The 25,280-nt window shown below is 47.1% G+C and overlaps 2 protein-coding genes and 1 pseudogene across 2 annotated transcripts in view; 1 reads left to right on the top strand and 2 right to left on the bottom strand.

Moving 5' to 3' along the window:
• Positions 1–9,623, bottom strand: part of YIPF7 (Yip1 domain family member 7) — a 38,286-nt gene extending 28,663 nt beyond the window's left edge. The window contains exons 1-3 of the mRNA XM_083155450.1: positions 9,520–9,623; positions 8,852–8,997; positions 6,298–6,443 (exon numbers count right to left, since the gene is read on the bottom strand). Coding sequence (XP_083011576.1) covers positions 6,298–6,443; positions 8,852–8,997; positions 9,520–9,623 — 396 coding nt within the window. The remainder of the gene's footprint in view (positions 1–6,297; positions 6,444–8,851; positions 8,998–9,519) is intronic.
• GNPDA2 (glucosamine-6-phosphate deaminase 2) overlaps positions 1–25,280 on the top strand; it is a 435,608-nt gene that overhangs the window by 365,379 nt on the left and 44,949 nt on the right. The window lies entirely within an intron of this gene.
• On the bottom strand, positions 17,766–17,907 carry LOC146045335 (U2 spliceosomal RNA; annotated as a pseudogene).

A 25,280-nucleotide genomic window follows, 5' to 3' on the forward strand; every position in this document is an offset into this window, starting at 1 on the left:
TCTCCACCCCCTGTTCGGATTGTTCCAACCGATTGTTTTCTGTACAGAATTCACGCCGTATTCGGACGTGCACGGCGTTTGCACATGCGCAGATACACCTCTGCACATGCGCAAACACCAACCATCGGCCGTCAGTCCGCATTCGGAGCCATCCGACTCAATCAGAATAAGGGCCATGGTTTTGTCCATTTGAGAAGGAATTTGCCTCTCCGAGTGAACTAGAATAAGGCCCAAAGTGCTGGAGACTGCCAGTCATAAAATATAGGTACTAACAGCCATAATGTAACCTTCAGATGACATATAAGCACAATTTACTTTATTCAATATTTTTTCAAAATTTCTCGATAAGAAACATTAGGCCTGGGGTGCCATGAAACAAATTTGGTTACCCCTAGGGTGCTGTGATTCAAAAAACTTTGGGAACCACTGGTTTAGCCTATGACAGGTAAAGCAGCTACAGTACTTATCTGGAATACTGGATTTGTATCAGTATTTAGAACTGTTCATAATTGGTTTCATTGGGATATGTAATAGGTTCACACTCTATAATTTAATGTTATTTCCTCGTCTTCAGCATACAGCATTAATTTCCTCAGAGTGTGAAAAAGTAGGTTTTGATGGCAAAAAGAGACCAATTTGATGTATTGCTTGCTTAGTACAATATGCAGATGCTCGGTGCATTTAAATGCCCAAATGTTGCTTCCTGTCTTCCTAGAGCACGCAGAGAACACCGACCGCAGAGAACACGGGCCCTTATTCTGATTGATGCGGACTTTACCGCGTTCTTACGGATCGCGTCTTTACGGCGTCTGCGCATGCGTGGAGAACGCTACGCGCATGTGCCACGCCTTGACTCGGTACCAGTTCGGACAAAGCCCGTCCAAAACTGGTCACCGCAATCAGTCGGGAAATAGGGGCGTATTATGGGCGTCATGCGGAATGACACATGGGCGTAGTTTCAAAGTGGGCAAAACGGGGCGGAAACATGGGCGGACACGGGGGAGTACACTTATGTTGGGGGGCGTACATTCGGAAACCACTCCGAATGCACGCGAGCAAAAAGGGCTGAAATGTGCGGTGTCCACAAGTGTACTATTGCTTTGCGGACACCACTCGTTCATGCGGTAGGCGAACGTACGCCTAATGACTACAACCATTAACACCTGAACCCAATAACAATCTACTCCTTTACTCATTACTCACTAATAGGACGCTTGTCAGTGCTTTAATTGAAACCATTGCACTTCAATTGCTGTAAGGGTTAATGTGTGCTATGCATGTGTTAGGCATGCTTGTAAGGATATATTGGAATCTAATTGATTCCAATTCCAAATAAGCAGTTTTTTATGAGGATAGGTAATTGAATAAGTGGGTCATGTGATGTCTTGCAGAAGATACTTCATAGTGGGTTGTTTGGCGTAAATCCTCCACTTACGTGCGGTAGCACCGCTTGGCTCCCGTTCGGATGCGGTATTCCCGAGCATACTCTGTAATACTCTGTAATACCGTGCCGAATCGGAGTGTTTCTCCCGCACACGCATGGTTTGTATGTCGTCCGTAAACACGCCCTGTTCTTAAAGAGTGAGTCCGTCCGAATGCGGAGGACACGTGGGCGTTTCTACGGACGATGGCCGCATGCGGCAAAACACCGTGGCGTGCGGACCGCTCCGTAAGAATGCGGGAATATCCGCACAGATCAGAATAAGGGCCACGGCCTCTTGGTTTGGGAAGTGTTCCATATATGAAACGGTGATAACACTGGGACTGGTCAGGAGAGAGATGGCCTGCCCTCATTGCTAAGCTTCCATGTTTCATATACCTTTCCTGCTTTCAACCAAGCAACAACTGAGCTTAGGGACATGAGAAGCCGCGGGTAATAAATGCTGTAAGAAGAGGGGTATGGCTTATAGGGTCACCAGTGTCTAGGTTGACCCCCAAAGATCGACATGCACAAGGTCAAGATGGCAATGATCGACACAAGACAAGGTCAAAATTATTTTTGTTTGTGTCAATTTATACATTTCAGCACCTAGACCTGCCAATTAATGTATGGTGTACATTTGGGTACCACTTTCAAGTGTCAATCCTTGCCAAGCTGAATATGAATACAGTATTCCATGTAAGGTACAGATGGGGCAGGTCCCATCTTGGCAGGGGATGGCCATCCCCCGCCAGTGCCATATCGATTGCGAGCACGAGAGGCGCGTGCGTCCCCTTCCGATGGTGCTTCCAGCTGCTCCCCTGGGTCCCCGCCGGCTTGTCGGCAGTAACCCGGGGTCCCCGCCGCCTGCCCACACCCCCCCCCTAACCCTGTCCGTCTCCCTGAGGCGGAGACGGACAGGGTTCCCGTCACCCAGCCGACGGAGATTGAGACGCGCGTGAGACGCACGCGCGTCTCAGTCTGATGGCTGGCAAGGCTGCTGGCGGATCGCCAGCGGGGACGTTCTGGCGATTTGCCAGCCAGGAAGAGGCCTGCCCCATCTGTATATGAATACAATATTCCATGTAAGGTATAAGAATACAATATTCCATGTAAGGTATAAGAATACAATATTCCATGTAAGGTATAAGAATACAATATTCCATGTAAGGTATATGAATACAATATTCCATGTAAGGTATATGAATACAATATTCCATGTAAGGTATATGAATACAATATTCCATGTAAGGTATATGAATACAATATTCCATGTAAGGTATATGAATACAATATTCCATGTAAGGTATATGAATACAATATTCCATGTAAGGTATATGATAATCCATAACAGCATTATAACAGTATATGTATATGTATGTGCATATTGGTCCTTGTGCCTTAAGCATTTAGTACCACTGGCACCAAACCACATCTGGCGTAAGTCTGATACTTCTGCTTCTGCTGCAGAGATAGCTGCACCGTGAGACGTAAAAACTCCAACTCCACATATGCACAATCTCTACCTTATAGGGGAAGGCAGATGGCAGCTCCAGGGCAGGTGCAAGTTTTCTCTGTGCCGTAGGCATAAGCATCTGCCTATCCCCTGCCCTGCAACAGCCCCTCTCCATCTTTGTATGTGGTCCCTGCTGATAATGTGTCCCTTTATTAACCTCATATTTGTTATTGCAGCTTTTTTTAAAAGCTACAGAAGTTTAGTGTTTGCATTATACAGGGTCTGTAGCTTATTTAAATAAATTAATACAAATACAGTGGTAAAGTAGTGCCAGTAGTATATTAGTAGGATAGTAGAAATGAAGAGAGGATCAGGTCACTGAACGCTGCCAAGGTGAGAATGCCCTGTCACTAGGGCCATCTTAAAGTATAGGTAGACTGGGCAGCTGCCCAGGTCACCACATTGTTAGCCCTTGAAGCAGAGGTGGGTGGTGGTCATCCAATAAACAGCGGCAAGGCAGAATTCTCTACCTGCCTCCCAGCTAGCAGCCAGTAAATGGCTGTCAGCCTGCTGATTGGTTGATGGCTGGTGCTACCAACCAATCAGAGTGCTGACAGCCACTCACTGTATGTAACACGATTGTACACCACCTACACCAGTGGTGTCAAACTCATGACCTTCCAGCTGTTGTGGAACTACACGTCTCAGCATGCCTTGCCACAGTTTTAGCAATCTATTAGATAAAATCTGTGGTAGGGCATGCTGGGGTGTGTATTTCCACAAAAACTGTTGTGTTGTGAGTTTGACCCCACTGACCTACACTACCAGCCCCACTGACACCTTAAATGCATAAAGTAGAAAAATGCATCATTCTTCAAGAAAACTGCAAACACAGTACAATTTTAATACTCGATAATGATGAGCCTATTTTTATGTGGAAGCCTGTTTACCTGGCCATGCACACCATTGTATACCACCTGAAATTTTGGGGGTGTGGCCTTCAAATCAGGTCAATCATGTGAGGCCATACCCCCATTTAGACGCTGCTGCCCCTCTGCCTGTGGGGAATAGATGCTGACAAGCGGGTAGCAGCAGGGACTCCCAACTGCACCCCCCCCCCCCCAGCCGGACACTGCTGGACCCGGTAAACGGGACAATTTGCCATTGAAGCTTGGACCAGTCCTCCATCTGAATGCCCACTGAAATCCATACTGTCTACATTCATATTAGTTCTGCATTTCCTTGCAGGAACAATCAGATACATACATAGTGCAGCTCGGACGAATGCACAGTTCTTAAAACAAACATTGTATGTCAACTGCGCTCATATCGGCTTGGCATGCAATCTGAATCAGGCCCTTTATTTCCTTATGTGCCACATATGGAAGAAAGTAATGGCATGTTCACATAACTGTGACCTGCTCTATAGAGTTCCTGTGATACACAACAAGCATTACAGTGTCATGTATATTTCAGTTACTATTTCATTAAATATTTACTCTAGAAGCAGAACTGAGCTGTAAAAGGGGCATACACACGTAGAGATGTGTGCTAAGCAATTTAGGGAAGGGATTTCCCTGTGTCCAGATCGCCCATGGAGAGCACATAAACATGCAGTAGTTTGTACTAAGCAATTTTGTTTAAGCAGAATGAGAGATCTTGATCACTATCGCTCACAGGGTCGGATTAAGCCTTCAGGTGGGCCCGGGTCACTTTAGACAGGGGGGCCCCCTCCCACTTGTCATTACTGGCTGCAAACTGCACAGGAGAATATTACACGGTCAAAACACAAAGAAAAGGCAGTATAAACTTGGTCAATGGGTAACTACAGGGGGGTTTAATATAAACATAAATATATATACTGTATAGATAGATAGAAAAAAAGATAGATAGATACAGTATGTTACTATCTACATCCTTGCTGGCGGGTCGCCAGAACGTACGCGCTGGCGACCCGCCAGCAGCCTCGCCAGCGAGGAGACTGAGACGCACGTGCGTCTCACGCGCACGCGCGTCTCAGTCTCCGTCGCTGGCGCGACGGAAACCCTGTCCGTCTCCGCCTCAGGGAGACGGACAGGGTTAGGGGGGTTAGTGGGGGGTGCGGACAGGCGGCGGGGACCCCGGGTTACCGCCGGCAAGCCGGCGGGGACCCGGGGAACTGATGGAAGCGCCGTCGGAAGGGGACGCGCGCGCCCTCTCGTGCGCGTGCGTCCCCTTCTCACCATCGCCATGGCGCTGGCGGGGGATGGCGGCTGGCGACGCCAGCGCCATCCTCTGCAAAGATGGGACCTGACCCATCTGTAGATAGATAGTGTAAAATACCACATGAAAAGCCTGTGTTTGAGCTTCTGTACCTTACTCTGTAGGAGCCCTGACAGGCTCAGCACTGCATCTGATCGAAAACCCTCCCATGACGAGGCCGCTACTTCTGTCTTCCATGGGCCTGAGAAGCACATGATGAGCTCCACCAAGCAGACCTCAGCACAAGCCTCTCAGTCTCTGACTTCTTGTGCAAACTCTTATGGAACTTAGTCAACTCACAGTAATGCATTGCACACTTGTGCAGTCAGTGTTCTTTGGTTTTCGATGCTCAGCACCATTAATCATTGTCACATTGGCAGATAGGTGAAGCTGCAGCTATACCCCACTGCTATGCACAAAACATTTAGTTAAAAAAAAAATAACTTGTAAATACAGGCCAACCACAGGGGGCTCCTAGAGATACTGACCACCTGAGGCCCCCCCCCCCCCCTTAATCCAGCCCTGATCGCTCATTCTGTACACACAGAGAAATTTCCAGTCACTTGCTAAGCAATGGCATGCACTGACTTAGTTAGCATGCGATTACTGCGCATTGTAATCACTTGGGGCATACACACGGAGAGATCTGTGCTTACTTTCTAAGCATTCTAGTCAGATTGCTTAGAAAAGAGCACAAAATCGCTCAGTGTGTATGCCCCCTTAAGAACCTGCAATGTCAAATGCATTACATATTGTTATGCTAAACACCAACAAAGTGACTAATACCATCTATCACCTATACAGTAATTACCATTCTGCAATCCCTAATTAAAAAATATTTATTTGCTTGAAAGCCCCAGAAATGTATTTTTAAAAATCCTGTCAATTGGTTTATAAATTTTTGTCACCACGAGATACGATTGCTCCCGGAATTAGTTCACACTTGACAGGGTTTTTCAAAGACAAATAGTTATATACTAATAAAACATACCAATATTTCTAAGTAACAAGGGCGGCCAGACAGGAGTAGAAGATGGAGAACTATATTATCACCGAACATTATTTTAAACACTGCATTAGCATATTGTTACACATACATACGTGAAATAATTATGCTTGATAAACTGCTTCAGTTGATACACGAAGCAATTATCCATAATAAATGCATGATTATAGGTACCAGCAAAAGCGTGGAGCCAAGTGCAAAGCAGAACATCAGAGGGCCTGTCAGGTCAGTTTCATTCATAATACTGCCATCTGCTGGCTTCCATGGGTTCAGCACTGTTAATGTCTTCTGCCAGATGTGATCAAAATTAATGCCCAATTCTGCAATAAAAAAAGAATTTGTAGGCAAATGAATTACACTCTATAATTCTCTAGCTGTGGGGTGTTTTCTCTATATTTAATAAACTGTATTTTTTGAAGAAGAAGAAACCATACATTCCCCATTCATACACACTAGGCAAAATCATCCAGTGTGTATGCACCAGTGGCGTGCAGTGGGTAAGGCAGGTGAGGCACAGCCTTTCCTGTTATACTAACGTATACACCAGAGTTTTGATTTTACAAAATAAGTCAAAAATACAAAGAATATATTTTAAAAATCTTATTTTTATTATTCTAATGATTTTATAATCTAAACTCTGGAGTAAAAAGCCTATGGCAGGTGACGCCTGGCAACCTTTTCTACACATCTCTTATCAAAACTTAGCGAATCTCCACCATTATGTACTGCTGCCTATTGGGTGTGTCTAACACTGCCAATCAGGTGTGTCTACCACATCTATTGGCCCTCACCATAATGTAAAACATCTCTCTTACTCTGTGTAACAGTACATGCTAATAAAGTAAAAAACTTATATGGATGACGCAGGTATGTTGTGATATGACAATGTCTAGTGCAATTAACAATGCAAAACACACAATTAATTAATGGGTGCTTCTTTTAATGGAATACAGTTCTAAAAAGCAAAAGTCTTTGGTAAAAAGTATTGCAAGCGGCAGGGAGGTGTACATAAGGGTGGGCACAGCATTTGGGGGTGCCTGCAGTGGCATAACTATAAATTTTGCTCCCCCCTGCCAAAAAGTGTGTGCCCCCCCCCCCCTCCAGGCTCCTCTCCAGCATGTTTCCCCAGCATGTGACGTGATGACGTCATACGCATAACGGAGAAGCTGAAGCAGGAGAGAGGAAGAGAGACCAGCAGACACTGCTGCTTCCCTTGGCTCCAACGCATCCCAAGCCGCCCTAGCACGCCCATCCGCCCACCCATCATGTACACAGTAGCCAATAGCCGTCTCTGTGTACAGTCAATTGAATCAGTGGGGGAATTTGCCATCTCTGCCAGGGCCCCACCCGCACTGCAGCTGACTCACGTCCAGTGGACAGCGGCAGGCAGAAGCATGTCAGTGCGCCAAGCGGGTGCCGGCGCCCACACAGACCCTGCTGCTGCTTGCTCCCCCAAGCGGCTGCTGGGGCTGCCTTACAGTAGTTACGCCACTGGGTGCCTGTGCACCCCTAACACTCAATGTGCGCACACCTATGACACCTATCCTATGTGTATCAATACCTATTTCCCTATAGTTAGTAAGCTTGCAAGGAGGGCCCTCCTACTTTTTCATCTGTCTGTAAATACCCAGTTTATTGTATCACTGTTTCCAATTGTAAAGTGCAATGGAATTCACTGAGTTATATTAGAAACTGTTAATTCTGTATATGAAAAATAAATGGGGGAGCCACAGCAACTGCCATTCTAATCTTACTCACTGGCAGTGGATGTGGCTCCTCTATTTGAATCTAGAGCTGTGCTGCAGCTCTCCTCTGGAGCCTCCACTGGTTGGGTTTCTTTCTTTACCAAAAATACATCTTATGGCCAACATACACTTCCGCGATTTGGGCTGATTTCTCAGCCAGTTCCATTGGAAACGGGTGAAATCAGCCCAAATTGGGTGAGTGTAATGTCCCCTCAGGTCCGATTGGCGGTCCCGTGCGTATTGGACCTGAGTCAGGGGTCCGACCTCGGACCTTACTCCCGGCAGTAGGGAGCATGTAAAGGATTGCATGCAATGATTTCAATATGACCCTGCCGTCCGGGAAGGTCCTGGGCAGCTCGTGGGGCATTGGCTGGCCATACACTGCTGCGAGAGAGCTATGTAGTGTATGGCCAGCTGTAATCACAATGATGTGTCTGCAGAAGGATACTGTACAAATTGATTTACAGTAATCTGATGTTGCACACTCATTTGGACACAGGACAATACTGGAGCCAGCACCGACAGCTGTCCAATCATTGACAGTCTACCGGGAGTATGCAGCCAGCCCAGCGCTCTGGCATTTTCAGCAGAGGTCAGAGTCTACTAGAAATCAGAAATGCCCTTGTGGCTCCATGATTCACCCCTGTCCGTAGGCCCTCTGGGACAAGCTGGGCCACAAGCAGCTGCATTGGCAGACTAGTGGTAAATTCCCTACTGCAGTAAAAATGAAAACACAAAAGGTACAGTAAGTAACGTGTCAGCTGGGTCCCTCAGTCTGGTTTTACATATTTGCCCAAGATTCTTTTGCTCTTATTCACCCAACTCAATTGATTCAGCGTCTCATGACGGATAATCCCATGACTAATACTGCATGGAGGCAATAGAAAACACTTCCACAATGTGTTGTCCATTCCAATAGAAAATAGCTTTAAATGTATTATATACAAACAAGAGTACAGGTTAACCACTGCCAGCAACATTACCTTCCAACAACGGCAGCTCCTCTTCATAGCTGTCACTCTTCTGGAATTTATAAAATGTGTTATATGACGGTTCTTCATAAATATACCCTGTTTGCTCCAAAGGAGATGACATCTTTCCCGCTTGCATATATTCTGCCTCTCTTGGCCTACACAGACACCCAATAAGTACAATTATTAAACAGCCTTTATATACTGTAGCTTCTGTTTGCTCTAATGTAATTCGGTAGCAATCCATTTTGTAACGTATACATTCTTAAATTTGTTACCCTATCTTAAGGTGAATACACACTGTATAATTTGTTTTACCAATTTTTTTGACTAATTGCGTTCCTTTTGGCCCTTCTGTACGATATTGGTCAAAATATCTTTCAGTATGTACACTGAAAGACACTGATGACAATTTTCCCTTGAACACAGTGTCCTGGACGAAAGATGTTTATGAAAGATGTTGACGAAAGATGAAAGATATCCAAATTGAGCTGCATGCACAGTTGACGAACAACCTTGATGAACAACTGGCGGGGATGGGCATCATCATTCGTCGTTCGTCGCATACACACTGAAATATATTTTGACCAATATCGTTCAGAATGGCCGAAATGAACAAAATTGGTCTGCACCTTTACTCTGTGTGAAGGTAGTTACACCCTGTTTAAAAACGTACTCACATGTTCCCCCCATATACGCTGCTTCTCCCAGTAAGGTAAGGTCCTTCCCCAGTGTCTTCAATAATATAATCTGATTGATAGAAGTCTGAATCAAATTGATCCATTGCTTTGTCTTTATTTGATGAAACTTGGTTTACCTGGAAAAAGAAAAATCAAAAATTTCTGAAATTAGAAACTTTCACAATGACATCCAGTTTTTGGGAGCAAATGATGGATTGTCTTTTGCTTTCATCCATTACTAAAAATTCCAACCAGCCAGATTTGGCAATTGATCTGCCAGATAATTGTAGAGTGTATGTCCAGCTTTTGATTTGTGACCCTGTACCATACACCTCCCAACATGACCCTCTCCAGGAGGGACACAATGCTCTATTTCTGGACTGCTCTCTTAATTAATGATTGCCATCACCTGTTTTAAACAGGTTAATTGAGAAGAAAGGTGATAGTAATCTTAACAGAGGTGATAGTAATCTTAAATTAAGAGAGAAGTCCAGAAACAGAGCATTGTGTCCCTCCTGGAGCGGGTCATGTTGGTACGTACTGTATGCAGTACTGAATAGGTGGCACAGAGACAGTCACGTGTTAACTGAGTAATTGTATTGTACAGTATAAGTTTGTTCAGCTAAGCATACACTACGTGCTAGGACGAATATCTATTCTATGTATGGGAGACCCGGTGTAAAGATATGACGGGAGTACAATAAGTTTCCAGATGTAAAAAAAGGTATTATACAGTTTTTATAAACAAAGCAAACATTACATTTTTTGAAAGAGTCTATGCAAAGTTGTGTGCCCTAAATGCACTTGGTGAGTCAGCTGGACCAGTCCAAAGCAGGGATGTCTTCTACACACTGGATGAAGGTCTCCACTGCAGCTTATGGTGACTCGATACAAATCAGAGAAAGCTTATGCTTGATTTGTGGAAACACAAAGATGTCACAGGGGGCAGGGTCTGAACTGTTACATAAGAAGACCCTGCTTCTGGTAGCATTCATAGGCCAGAAAATCCATCACTATCCTGGACTTGTGTGGACATTGTCATGATGGAGAAGGATGCCACATGCTCGGGTTCTTTGATGCCACTTGGAAAGGGGGTGTGGCCTAATTAAAGGGGGCGTCGTCTATACTTGCGGCTCCTGCGAGGCCACGACCCTGTTTTGACGCTATGGGGGCATGACCCAAAGGCTCTGTGAGCCTCTAGCCATACCCCAGCCCCCTGGCTGCGGGAATAGATACTGTGTGCATGCGCACAGCATTTATTCCCCGCAGCTCAGCAGCCGACAGGGGGACTCCCAACAGCCCCCCCTTGCCGTGGGACACTACCGGCCGTGGGAGGGACGCTGGAATGTCCCCGAAAACTGGGACATTCCCGTGGTAATTGGGACTGTTGGGAGGTATGTTCAAGGTACAGTGTACACATTCGATTTACTGGATTGAATTCGATATTTCCTTGCCTGCACAGTCTATTTTTCTTTTCGATATAAAAAAAAAAAACAGGAGCGCGCATCGAAATCGAATGCAGATCGAAAGCATCTTAAAAAAACCATTCAATTTTGATTCGATTTTGCTTCTGTAAGCAAAATCAAAACAAAAACCTGGCAAAATCGAAGTGTGAGTACACCCCTTAACATGGATTTACAGTGGTATTTTCTGTGGGAGGGGCATCCACTTTCAATACATGGATTTTTCTGCACACTGTGGCAGATTCTCTCTGATTGCACACCTATAGATTTAGTACAAGCATACACTGCATACATTGCAACCAGAACTGGCCTTCCATTAAAAGGACAAAGCCTTCATCAGGTTTACAGTATTGTTAGAACTTTTATTGAACAGTGTAGTGACTCTGCGGGGGAAATTTAGTAATTTACAAAGATGGGAGTTGTACTACACATGGGGTGTTTCTATGGGCAACCAATCAGATAATATATATTATATTCTAGCAGGTGCTAAGTAAATAAGATGTCGATTTTCATTGGCTCCCATAGCAACAACCCATGTTAAATACATCTCCCATCTTAGTAAATTCTTCCATGCCAAAAATTAGCCCAATAACCGCTTTAAGATATTTTCCTACCACTGCCTTTACTGTCTTGAGCGCAGACAGATGTTATTTATAGACTATTTTCACTTAAAGGTTATTTAAAATATTCATGTTTTTTTGCTTTTTCAAACACAACTGTGAACAATGGCGCTGTGTCAAATGTATTTATCTCTAAATAAATAAAGTAACAGTCAAGTAGAACTACCCAGCGCGCCAATACATTATGCATATCTTATGACATTTCCTGATGCATTAAAGAAATACATAGACGCACAAGAAAGAATAGGTTAGACAGTAATGCTAGAGATAAGAAACGGTATTAATATTTATTGATTGGATAACAATGTAAGAAAAGGAAATGACTAGACTTGGAAAACAGCTGCTAGGCGGATTGTCTTCCAACTTTGATCACTAAAAAGCTAAATAGTTAAAGAGTGAAATGTGCTACAGGTAAAAAAACTGGTTTTCCTAGGAAGGATTAATGTTGTGAGTCGTAATCATTACCAATCCAGGAGCTGCAGTAGAGGCTATTATTACTGGTGGACTGGTACACAACGCAGTGGTCACTATTCTTATAAAATTCAATTTAAAACATTAACATGACTTTACATGACAGCTTCCTCGCACATACCTTAAATGAAGGCGAGACTTTAGAAGTGCAACAGTTGTTTTGCAGTTCTCATAATGAAGATCAGTGTACTATTTATACTGCTCTATATTTGGTTGAAGCACATGTGCTTGAGACAGGAAGATCTTCTAGCTGCAGACTGCCCAATTTAGACACATGGAAAAAACATACACAGCACAGGCATATACACACACACACACACACACACACACACGCAAACAAACAAATGGAGCTTAGGCAAAGGCAGGTGAGAGACTGACATCCAGGTACCCGCGGCACTTTATAGAAAAGCTGGACTAAATGGGTTATTCTGGTTCACTCGCAAAGGCACAACCACTCTCAGATGGACAAAACCATATGCACTGCAGGTGGGGTTAATGTAACTTGTGCAGAGAGAGTTAGATTTGGGTGGGGTTTGTACTTCAAATTGATATCTATATTGCTGTGTAAAAATAAAGCAGTCAGTATTTACCCTGCACAGAAACAATAAAACACCCAAATCTCACTCTATCTGCACATGTTACATTTGCCCCACCTGCAGTGCATATGGTTTTGTCCATTAGAGAGTGATTGTGCCTTTCTGAGTGAACCAGAATTACCCCCTTAGTTAATCCATGTGTGAACGTTTCGAGCTCGGTAGCTTCGTTGTCAGGATATAATGCACTGCCTCTGAGTGCCGCTTTATTCATTCATCTATATACAAGAAGGAAGCATTCCCTCTCATTGAAGGCACTGGTGCAAGCTCTGAGTATATATACACACAAACACACACATACTGTATACACACACACACACACACTAGAAATCCCGCTCTAAGCAAGAGCTTTGAAGGCTAGTTTGCTGCCTTCTGTGTTTGTGCATGTGTGAGCAAGAGATGTAGTTTCACTTTCTGGCAGCAGATGACAGTGTACCACTGCACCCCAACCTGGGAATGGCGAGTGCTGTTTGCATCCCATTCGTAGGTATGACGTGGTCATTAGGCCTACAACATGATGGTCGACAAACATTGGGTCGACCCCATTAGTTTGACATGGGGAAAGGTCGACATGGGTCTAGGTCGACAGGTCATTCGGTCGACACAAGCATTAGGTCAACATGGGCAAGGCCGACAGTCAAAATGTCGACGGGGTTTTTCACAGTATTTTGAGCCGACATGTGCCGACAGGCGGTATTTCATTCCCTACCATCCACTAGGGCATGGTGGGAGAATAAAATAGTGTGCCAAGCGCAGCGAGGCACCGTACCCAAAGCATGGCGAGTGCAGTGAGCCATGCGAGGGGATGCGGTGCACTTTAACCTGTGTTGACATTCGGGTAAAAAAAACGGTGAAAAACCCATGTCAACCTTTTGACTACCTTTACCATGTCGATCGAATGACCTGTCGACCTAAACCCATGTCGACCTAGATTCATGTTGACCTTTCCCCATGTCGACCTAATGGTATCAACCCAATGCTTGTCGACCTACTTTCTGCAGACCTAATGATTCATACCCTGACGATTGTGGTGGTATCCTGTGTATATAAAATATATTCACAGGAAACACCTGCATTTCTCTAGCATGATCCAGTGGTGGGCTGGGCCGTAGAGCAATCATCCCCCCTCCCTCCCCTCCACCTAATGCTGACTACCTGTCACTCACATTGTGAATGACAAACTATTGCTCCACCGCATCTTACATTGATACTGTATTCGGTACATCTTTGAATAAGGCCCAATATCATTACATCATTAGGTGTCATTAGAGTTGCCTGCAATTGCACACAAAGTTGCTTTAGGTCAGGGGTGGGGAACCTCAGGCCCTGGGGCCGTATGCGGCCCCGTTGCCGGTCTGAGTGGCCCTCACACCTGCCCGGCGACTTTGTCGGTAGTCAAGTACAAGGGAATTCTCGCAAGAGGTCGGTAGTTCTGGCGAGATTCCTCATAGGCAGCAGCAGTTGGATACTGTCAGTCCTATTCAGCGGCAGCGGCCGGAGCGTGGGACGGCTGCAGCTGGACAATTTGTAAGAGAAATTTTTAATTATGGCCCCCAAAGGATTTTTTTCCCATACAAACGGCCCTTTGCACAAAAAAGGTTCCCCACCTCTGCTTTAGGTACATGGTTTAATATAAGGAGCAGGACTGGAGTGTGACTCCATAAAAAGGGGTTTTGCGGGGGGGAATGGCCATATGATGGCATCACTTTTGCTAGAATAATATGATTCACCGCAAATTGCATCATCTCCCTCACTCGGCTGCAGGAGACTTGCCCACACATCCAGGGGGCTGGGAGAGCCCCCTGTTTTTCATAAAGGTTGGCATAATGTGTAAGGGGCATTATGGTTATAAGGACATTAATAATGTGTGTCATGTGTAAGGAGCATTACTGTGTGGTATTATCAGGGGTACCGAGAGAAAGGGGTAGGGGGTACAAATTACCCTGGCCAAAGTCTGATAGAAGGGCCCAGTGGGGGCCCTGGGCCCCCTCCCCTTAAGTGACAGCAGCAGCTGCAGCTCTTCTCTGTCCAGCACACACTGCTTTGTGCTGGGTTGCAGTGTGGCCATGGAGGTGCTTTAAATACAATATTTTCTCAGGATTTTTTTCTAAGGATATAATGTGAATAATGTGAGGAGTAATGTATATAAGGTAAAGTGGTACTACTGTCTGTTGTAACGTGAATAATGGACACCATCGCATGATATAATGTGAATAAAGTTGCACTACTGTGTGGCATAATTTGAATTGGGGGTACTATTGTGTGGCCATGCCCCTTCCCAGCAAGAACACACCCCTGTTTGGGCTGTGCACCGAATGTGTGCACTGTTTCTATTTAAAATATTGCGGGTAGGAGCAAAATGATGACTGCTATGATGAGGGTTGATGGTGCTGGGAAAGGGGAGCAGGGTCAGAGGCGGATCTTGCCTAGGGTGTCATTTAGGCTAGGGCTGGCTCTGCCAGTAGGGTAGGTAAGTATGCCCTAATCTCAACAGGCCTTCACTGCAGAGACAGACAACCCATCCTCCAAAGCTAGCACTCCACAGGTAATTGTGAGTTTTGCAATTTCTGCTGATAGCTTAAATGTACTCACGGATAAAAATATCTTCCTTCCAAGAATGAACACTTGCAGTTCAGCGGGCCAACCTCTATGCTTTTCTAGAAGTGCATATTCCCTGCTCATGCATTGCAGAACTGAAGACAAGTTGAAATACTTTAGTAGAAAGGCAGAATAAAACAAAATACATATTTTGCATTTTAATGCAGCATCACTAATTTCCGTTCAAATTTTACCCATACAACTGTAATAGAAAAAAGTCTAGATGTTATCATTAGGGGGGTATCCAATGAGCCCAATGCATTTTTAGCCAATAAAAACAGCTGAATGATTGTCACTATCACGTATCCAATTAGAGGCCAGTTTTGTTGGAATAAAAATTGACCCGTGATTATACGAAAACACATGGGATCAGGGCATAGCCAGATTGAGGGGGTGCGGGTCAGGGAATACTGTACTCTGGGCCGCCCTCTGTCAGGGGTCCCCCAGCCAGATAACAGTGACATCACTAGCTCCGCTGACTCCTGTCCCAGTGTGTAAGACGTACAGAGGCTGCTGCTATTCTTGCATGCAGGGCCGGCGCTACCCACTCAGCAGCTCCTGCAAAGCAGGGAGGCGCCATGCTGAAAAGGCGCTGTCTCCCTCCCTGCTCTGCTAAAGCTGCCTCAGCCCTCACTGTCACTGCCTCCTGCATGCCGCCCGCAGCACCTGTCTGACAGCGGGCGGCAGTATGGAGAGGCTGAGCAGTATCCCTCCTGCACCGCGCACACACTGTCCTCCTCCTGCGACCTGCCCCCTCTTCCTCACGAACACTTGCGCTGAGGCATGTAGCGCTGTCTGTGAATGCCTGGATGACATGTCCGGAACCGCCCCCTACCCATTGCTCCCTGCTCCTGTCAGCTGTCAATCAAATGACGAACAGGCTGCAGCGCCGCCTCCCCTTCCTTCCCTCTTCTCAGTGTGCTGTGCCAGTGCCACTATCAGTCCTCAACACTCCCCCCCTCTATCTCCTCCCCTCTTCTTCCTTCTCCTCCTTCTCTCCCCTCCTTTCCCCCTCAGTCACGAGTGCTGCACATACTTTTTGTACTGCTTTCGGATCGCATCGCACACACATTGCATGCATGTAGTGCGATGCGATCTAGCCCATAACGTATGTGATTCTCTCAGCGTGTATGGAAACCTTTAGTGCCTGCAACATTTTGCGGACACAGCACTGAGATTGTGTATGCATACATGAACATGCACCCGAGATTCTCCATAGGATCGCATGTTGCATACACTCCCACAATCGGGCTGCAGCTTGTTGCAATGGTAATGTGAAAGGGCGCAAAATGTATGGTTTGCAGGAGGGCGCCGGACACCCTAGCACCGGCCCTGCTTGCATGTGACAAGATAGATGAGTTTGAAAAAACTCAGGAGCCCGAGGTGTGCTCCCCACCACCAGTGCTGTGCCTAAACACGTGCAAAGGAGGCCGTGCGATCGAAATGGGTCCGTCTCCGAAGAGACAGGGCCCCGTTTTTCCCCTAACCCCTCTCAACCATAAGGCTGAAGAGGGGAAAATAGGGAACGGTGGGTCCTCTTCGCCGAAGCTTAGAGAGACCCTCATTCCTCAACCCCCGAAAGGGTTAGGACGGTGGGTCCTCCGCAGCCCGTGCTTTGGAGAGACCCGCAGTGGACTTCCCTCTGCCTTGCGGCTCGGGGTCGTCCTCGGGGGGACCGAAGCTCTCCCCAAAAGGCGAGAGCTTCGGCACATTGGGGAAATGGAAGGCCCAGAAGGGTCGACCACACTACCCAAAAAAACGTGACAAACTACAAAAAAATACAAGGAACGTGAAAAGTGACAAACGTGAGAGGGGGAAGAGAAATAAATAATATAGGACCCTAGCCAGAAGGCCAGGGTGGGGGTGTGAAAAAATTGTCCTACCCCATCCAAAAGGACGAGGTAAGGACGTGAAGCGCATACCTAGAGGGAAAGTGCGCAGTGCTAGTGCCATACTAGTGCATGGTGATTTTGGGATCACCCGTGCATGTTCGGCACCCCCGAGTTTCCCCGGGGGCACAGTGCAGCCTCGGACTCCAAGCAGCCAGCCAGTCAGCGTCCGACCAAGTGTTTCTCCGCTCAACCAGTGGGCCCTTTCCGACCCCCGGCATGGGAATGGATACTCCACCGGGCTTTTTCGGTGAGTCTCCCCCGCAGAGGCCCAAATAGACCACCTGAGGAAGAAGAAACCACCTACTCAGTCCCGACGTTTCACCTCTCCCAGGGATTGAGTACTGGGCTGGGCTTTTCGCTGTCTCACTGGCCGAGGTCCAATGTACCCCCCGGACAGTGAGCAATCTACTCGGTCCCAGCTTTTCCCTTCTTCCTGGGAGTGGATACTAGACCGGGCTTTTCGAGTGACTCTCCCACAGAGGCAAAGACCCCTGCACAAGAGCCCCATCTCAAAGCACCGATGCTTCTCCCCTCCCTACCAGGTAAAGAATGGTATTCCCTCCCTAGCAGGGCATCGATACTCAGCTTTCCCTAGCCCTTGCCCAGAACATGAGGTGGACTAATCACCTCATGCTCAGTAGCCGGATACTACGGTACAGCCTTTCTCTATTCTCTGCCAGGGGGCGTTCCAGACCCAACTGATAAGAACAGATACTACACTTGATCTTAGCCAAAAGGCCGAGATAGATAATACAGTAGATTCTAATTTCTAGTGTATTTTAAGGTTCTTTAAACTGTTTTTGTTCCTCTGTAAGAAAACAAATAGTTGTCTCTCAGGTGGAGATATAAACAGATACAGATATTATTAATTAGTTGAAATCCAATATAATCCATTGGTTTCAATGTAATATAGACAATCCATACATTCCAACATGGACCATTCCAGGAGGGATAAAATCCTCTTTACCTTGACTGCACTCTTACTTTATGCAGAGAGCACGTTGCTCCTCCTGAAATGGGTCATGTTGAGAGATATGCAAACACAATCTTATATACTCCCACACCACCCACAACCCCCCGTTACCCAAACCCCACTGTCTTGAGTGTCCTGGGTCTCCCAAGCCTTAATCTGGCCCTGGATCAGGGAGAAGTTCTCAATTCTAGATGTTATTGCGTATCTGGTAGCTGCTTATTGGGGATTATGTTACACTTTACAGCTCCTAATCAGAGACCACATGGATGGTAAAGTATAAAAAAGTGAAAAAAAAAGAAAGAAAAACTAAAAGAAAATTGGGTACTTGTTTCCTAGCACGGCGCCACCGATTTTAATGTTATGTCATCGGGTCTATCAGATCGGGTCGCATTGCATCGCATGCGACCCGATCGCATGCGATGCGATGCGATCAGACCCGATTTTTAATTGTACACCCACCCTGATGGGTAATTACTATGTCAAATGCCCCCCATTGGTAACGCCACCCCACTATCAACGCTAGGCAACTTTTAGCCTAGGGGGCAAGTCCAGAGCACTGGCCCAAACCCCCCTATCCTTCTGGAAGGCTGAATGCTTGTGCGCGCCGGAGGCGTGCTGACAAATTAGGCGTGTGTGGCCTATCATAAGGGGGCGTGGCCTGTACCATGATTGTATTGTGTACCTGCAGATTGCATATTGTGATGCTAATTATACATTCTGCCGCACACCGTAATGCCCATTACATCCCATACCATGATGCCCATTACACCGCACAATGTGATGTCCACAGTGCCAGATTTGCCCCCACAGTGCCAGATATTTTGCCACAGTGCCAAATACACATATGCCCCCACAGTGCCAGATATGCCCCCACAGTGCCAGATATGCCCCCACAGTGCCAGAGACACATATGCCCCCACAGTGCCAGAGACACATATGCCCCCACAGTGCCAGAGACACATATGCCCCCACAGTGCCAGAGACACATATGCCCCCACAGTGCCAGATATGCCCCCACAGTGCCAGAGACACATATGCCCCACAGTGCCAGATATGCCCCCACAGTGACAGATACACATATGCCGCCACAGTGCCAGATTTGCCCCCACAGTGCCAGATATTTCGCCACAGTGCCAAATACACATATGCCCCCACAGTGCCAGATATGCCCCCACAGTGCCAGAGACACATATGCCCCCACAGTGCCAGAGACACATATTTCCCCACAGTGCCAGATATGCCCCCACAGTGCCAGTACCAGTGCGCACCAGTATTAGGAACAGTAAAAATGTGCCCCTCCAAAAGATATTTTAAAAATAAAGAACACACACATTCTAAAAAAAATAAAGGTGTGTGGCCTGGCTTCAAAGGGAAATGCCCCTCACACATTGTGACACATTGCAATGCCTATTACACATTATGTGACACACCGCAAAGCCCCTCACACATTGGCCCTTATTCTAATCTATGCGGTACGGCCCGCGTGCGGCCGTACCGCCGATGTTTTGACACTGCACATGCGCAGAGGTCAATCTGCGCATGTGCAGCCCCCTTCGCCGCAGACGTATTTCGTCCGCCGCAAAGGGGGCGTATAGGGGCGTGAGAGGCTTCATGCCCTCATTTCCCTATGTGTACGCCCCGCGTTTCATGGGCGTTCCCATGCAAACGCGGGGCGTATGCATGGTAATGAGGGCATGACGCAACTCATGGGGGCGGAAAGCTGACGTCGCCGGATGTCAGCTTTCAGCCCCCATACAAGCTACCACACGGACGATTGTCCGTGTGGTCTCAGCTTGCGGGAGCTGCCGGGGCGTGCGGACCTGCCTTCGATGGTCGACGACCATCGAATGCAGGGGGCAGCTCCCACCATGGTGGAGGCGTACGCCTCCACCATTTTTATGCGGATCGGCAGCCGTCCGTGTACGGACGGCCGTGCCGATCCGTCTTGTAGGCGGGGATTCGTCTGGTGCGGTCGGAGCCGCATATGCGGCTCGACCGCACCAACCAGAATAAGGGCCATTATCTGACACACCGCAAAGCCCCTCACACATTATCTGACACACCGCAAAGCCCAATACACATTAAGTGACACACCGCAATGCCCAATACACATTATGTGACACACCGCAATGCCCAATACACATTATGTGACACACCGCAATGCCCAATACACATTATGTGACACACCGCAATGCCCAATACACATTATGTGACACACCGCAATGCCCAATACACATTATGTGACACACCGCAATGCCCAATACACATTATGTGACACACCGCAATGCCCAATACACATTATGTGACACACAGCAAAGCCCATTACACATTATGTGACACACAGCAAAGCCCATTACACATTATGTGACACACCGCAATGCCCAATACACATTATGTGACACACCGCAATGCCCAATACACATTATGTGACACACCGCAATGCCCAATACACATTATGTGACAACGCAATGCCATTACACATAAAGGGACACACCGCAATGCCCATTACACATTATGTGACACACCGCAATGCCCATTACACATTATGTGACTCACCGCAATGCCCATTACACATTATCTGACACACCCTATGGCCCCCTTCTGCCTCATAAAGCATAAAGCAATTACAAACTTACCCTCCTTCTTCCTTCTTTTTCCACGCTGATCCTCGGGCACTGCGGCTCCTCTGCTTCACAGGTGCGGGATTGGGATAGGCCTCTGGACTATCGCCTTACTGCTGGGCAGTACATGTTGGAGGTCCATTTAATCATGCGACAATAGAAGGAGTGGGGGGGGGCAGGCGGGCGTGCTGTTGCAAGGGAGGTGGACAAAATGGTGCATCAGGAGGTGGACAAAATGTGACTGGTGTGTCAGGCCCAATGACAGGCATGGAAGGAGACCGTGGCTCCATATACAAAGCTCCTGAGATGCAGGAGATTGCTGCTACTGTTGCTCCTAGGACTCCGAGCCAAGCAGATCGGGGACTGGGCTGGAAGCCAAACTTGTAGAGACAGCGCTGCGGCATTTTGAATTTGCCGCTCCCCTGAAGCAAATCACAGCTCACAGCCAATCAGGAGCGAGCTGTGATTAGTTCATGGACAGAGGCAAATTCAACATGCAGTTGCGCTGTCTATAAGTTTGGCTTCCAGCCTATTCCACATCTGCTTGACTCAAGGTTCCTGCCCCTGTCTCTGAGGGGGGTTCCGGGGATATCACCTGCGGGTGGAGGCGGGGCAGGGGGTATCTGCGGCTGCCGGCGGGGGGGCAGTGGTATCTGCGGATGCCGGCGGGGGGGCAGTGGTATCTGCAGCTGCCGGCGGGGCGGGGCGGGGCAGTGGTATCTGCGGCTGCTGGCTGGGGGCTGTGCCTCCATGGACACAGCCAGCCGCGTCCGCACACATCAACTCGTCACTGGCAGGCCGCAGGAGTCTTCCCTCACTGCAGTTGCCGAAGGTCAGACAGGGCTCCTCCCTCCTAGCAGCCAGCAGGGGTGCGTCCAGTTCTCCGGCCTCTTACTCTCCTGCGTGGCTGCGTGCAGCTCAGCCTTCTATTAAAGAACACGGCCGCGGCTACAGGAAGATGGCCGCCGGCCTCCTGCACTGAGGACATATCCTCAGTGCAGGGGGCCGGCGGCCATTTTCCTCTAGCCGCGGCCGTGTTCTGGAAGCCGCGGCCAGCGCAGGAGGGCTGCCTGGAGGTGGAGGATGGTGACCAGCGCGGCCCGCAGCCAGTGACTGGCTAAGCGGCCCGGGGGACACATGGCACCCTGCCCCCCGGCCCAGCCCGCCCCTGATCAACGCCAACCCGAAGCGTTCTCCGACTTTTTCATACCCCAACTATCCACTTCGGCGGGGAGTTGATTTTATATAGTGTGGTGAGCGCAATGAGCCCGAAGCGGGGCTGCGCTCGCCACACTATCTAAAGTCAACTCCATGCCGACGTGGATAGTGTATAAAAAGGTCGGAGGACGCGTACCGCTGTGCTCGCCACGCTTGGGGTTGGCATTGATAGTGGGGTGGCGTTAACAATGGGGGGCCATTTGACATATTAAAAATCGGGTCTGGGGGTGCATTTAACATTGTAATCAGCCATCAGGGTGGCTGTACAATGTGAAATCGGGTGTAATCGTGTTGCATCGCATCGCATGCCATTGTAATGGCATGCGATGCGACGCAATTTTAAAATTGTATAGGAAGCTCTTAAAACCCGAATATCAGGTCAGATCGGGTCCCATCGCATACCTTAACTAATGGTATGCAATGGGACCCGACGTGCGCCGTGCTAGGAAACAAGTACCGAAAATTGCTTGTTGACCTTTTCATGTGTCGACAAATGCCATGTTTACCATTTGAACATGTTGATCTTTTGATCATGTCAACAGATACTGTATTCAATTTGCAATAATTTCTTACATTTTGGTCAGAAAAAAATAGGAGTAGAATTCCAGGAAGGGAGACAGGCTAAATTTGCTCCAGCTACTTTGCATATGTTTGAGCTCTGTAGCTACACTGTAGCGGTTTCCTATGAGTACGGACAACTTCAGACTTGTGTTGTTTCAAATAAAAAAACATTCTCAAATACATTAATATAGTAATAGTATACAATAAAAAAACGGGCGCTCCATAGTGCGATTATCAGATGTAAAAAAGGTATTTATTTTTAAAAAGATATCCACCACAAAGGTCAGAGTGACGTACCACATGTGGCGGTATATAATCACCGCAGAAGATAAAACATAAAATCGGTGCGCAGCACCGGGTTACCACTGCCGGAGCGGTCACTCTCGCCTGGGCTCCACAGTCTGAATGTCGCTAGGCCACGCCCCTACGCGTTTCGTCACGCTGGACTTCGTCAGAGGGCTGGCCTAGCTACGCTCAGTCTCCTCATTTATAGCCACAGTTAAGGTGTTATGTGTTAGTGCTAATGACCTCAGTACAACTCATCAGAGTTTTTTCGTGCTGAGTGAACACTTGCGATTGCTAGTAGCAACATAAACATTCTGTGTGTATCCTCTCATTATTTCAAATGAACATACATTACTAGTACATAGTGAAAAATAATAATAAAATAATAATCACTGTAAGATACATATAGCATAAATATACCACGCAAGATGCATATATCCATACGATACAGTTGATATCACAATGATAAAGTTTACATATTCACATCAATTAATGATAAAAAACATATATATAAAATATTATAGATCCCGATTTTACATGTATATATAAGTGAGAAGTGGATTCCCAACAACAACCCTTGTCTACTTCAAAAAAAGGGGTAATTTCTAGACCGTCATTCATTCCATGGGGCGCCACAGTGTTCAAGTGATACATCCACCATGATTCTTTTTTTGCAAGAAGAATATCTCTATTACCTCCCCGCAGAGGCGTAACTAGAACTTTGTGGGCCCCATAGCAAAATTTTTGATGGGGCCCCCCTGCCAATGCCCATTACACATTGTGCAACACACTTTAATGCCCCTTTTAGAATATGCGACACACCGCAATGACCCTTACACAATATGTGACACACCGCAATGACCCTTACACAATATGTGACACACCGCAATGACCCTTACACAATATGCGACACAACGCAATGACCCTTACACAATATCTGACACACACCGCAATGACCCTTACACAATATGCGACATACCGCAATGGCCATTATACAACACACTGTAATACCCTTACACACTGTGAGACACACTGCAAGGCCCCATACATGTAATACCCATTACCAGCTATGCCAATAGTCACAGCCTGATAAACACATAAAAAAAGAAACACATAAACACATATAAACACATAAAAAAGTAAATAAAACATTCTAAACTTATTATTTCAATATAATCAGTAGTACTGTAGCCCATCTCACCAGCAGCAGCAGCCAGCAGGACTTCTCCAGCACTTTCACGCTGAGCTGGCAGCGCAGGTGGATAGCCAGTCTGTGAAGCAGGATGCAGGGCAGTCACAGGCAGGCTCCATGCCCTGCGCATCACTTCTCTCCCTGTCCGGCTTCTACACGGTGACGACGGCGGCGGCTGCGGCACCCGCAAACCCCCCCCCCCCCTACTCCTCTCACCCTCGCGTGCCTCTTCCGGCTCAGCTCTGAATCCTTCCGCAGCAGTGCAGAGCGCAAATACCGCCCGGCTCCTTCCGCACGCTTCCTCCTATTGCCTTTCTCTACGGAGCTGCACGGCGCGCCGTTCCCCCCCGGGGCCCGCCCGGCTCCTTCCCCACCGGCTCCATAATAGAACAATTAAACTACCGTGGGTGCAGGGTACTGCTTGCTGTCCATGGGGCCCCCCAGCCTCCAGGCCCCATAGCAGCTGCACCCCCTGCACCCACGGTAGTTCCGCCACTGCCTCCCCGTATATCGAGCCTCACATGCTCCAGTCCCACGAATCTTAAACCAGATGGATCACCTGCCTGGCAGGTCTCAAAATGACGTGGGACGCTGTGATGTTTTACTTGGGAATTGTTGTTGGGAATCCACTTCTCACTTATATATACATGTAAAATCAGGATCTATAATATTTTATATATATGTTTTTTATCATTAATTGATGTGAATATGTAAACTTTATCATTGTGATATCAACTGTATCGTATGGATATATGCATCTTGCGTGGTATATTTATGCTATATGTATCTTACAGTGATTATTATTTTATTATTATTTTTCACTATGAATTAATGAGAGGATACACACAGAATGTTTATGTTGCTACTAGCAATCGCAAGTGTTCACTCAGCAGGAAAAAACTCTGATGAGTTGTACTGAGGTCATTAGCACTAACACATAACACCTGAGTTGTGGCTATAAATGAGGAGACTGAGCGTAGCTAGGCCAGCCCTCTGACGAAGTCCAGGGTGACGAAACGCGTAGGGGCGTGGCCTAGCGACGTTCAGACTGTGGAGCCCAGGCGAGAGTGACCGCTCCGGCAGTGGTAACCCGGTGCTGTGCACCGATTTTATGCTTTATCTTCTGCGGTGATTGTATACCGCCACATGTGGTACGTCACCCTGACCTTTGTGGTGGATATCTTTTTAAAAATAAATACCTTTTTTACATCTGATAATCGCACTATGGAGCGCCCGTTTTTTCTATTGTAGATTTGTTTGACTGTGGGATACAG

This window comes from Crinia signifera, chromosome 1, assembly GCF_055691185.1.
Source record: "Crinia signifera chromosome 1, ASM5569118v1, whole genome shotgun sequence".
In the NCBI taxonomy this organism is placed as follows: domain Eukaryota; kingdom Metazoa; phylum Chordata; class Amphibia; order Anura; family Myobatrachidae; genus Crinia; species Crinia signifera.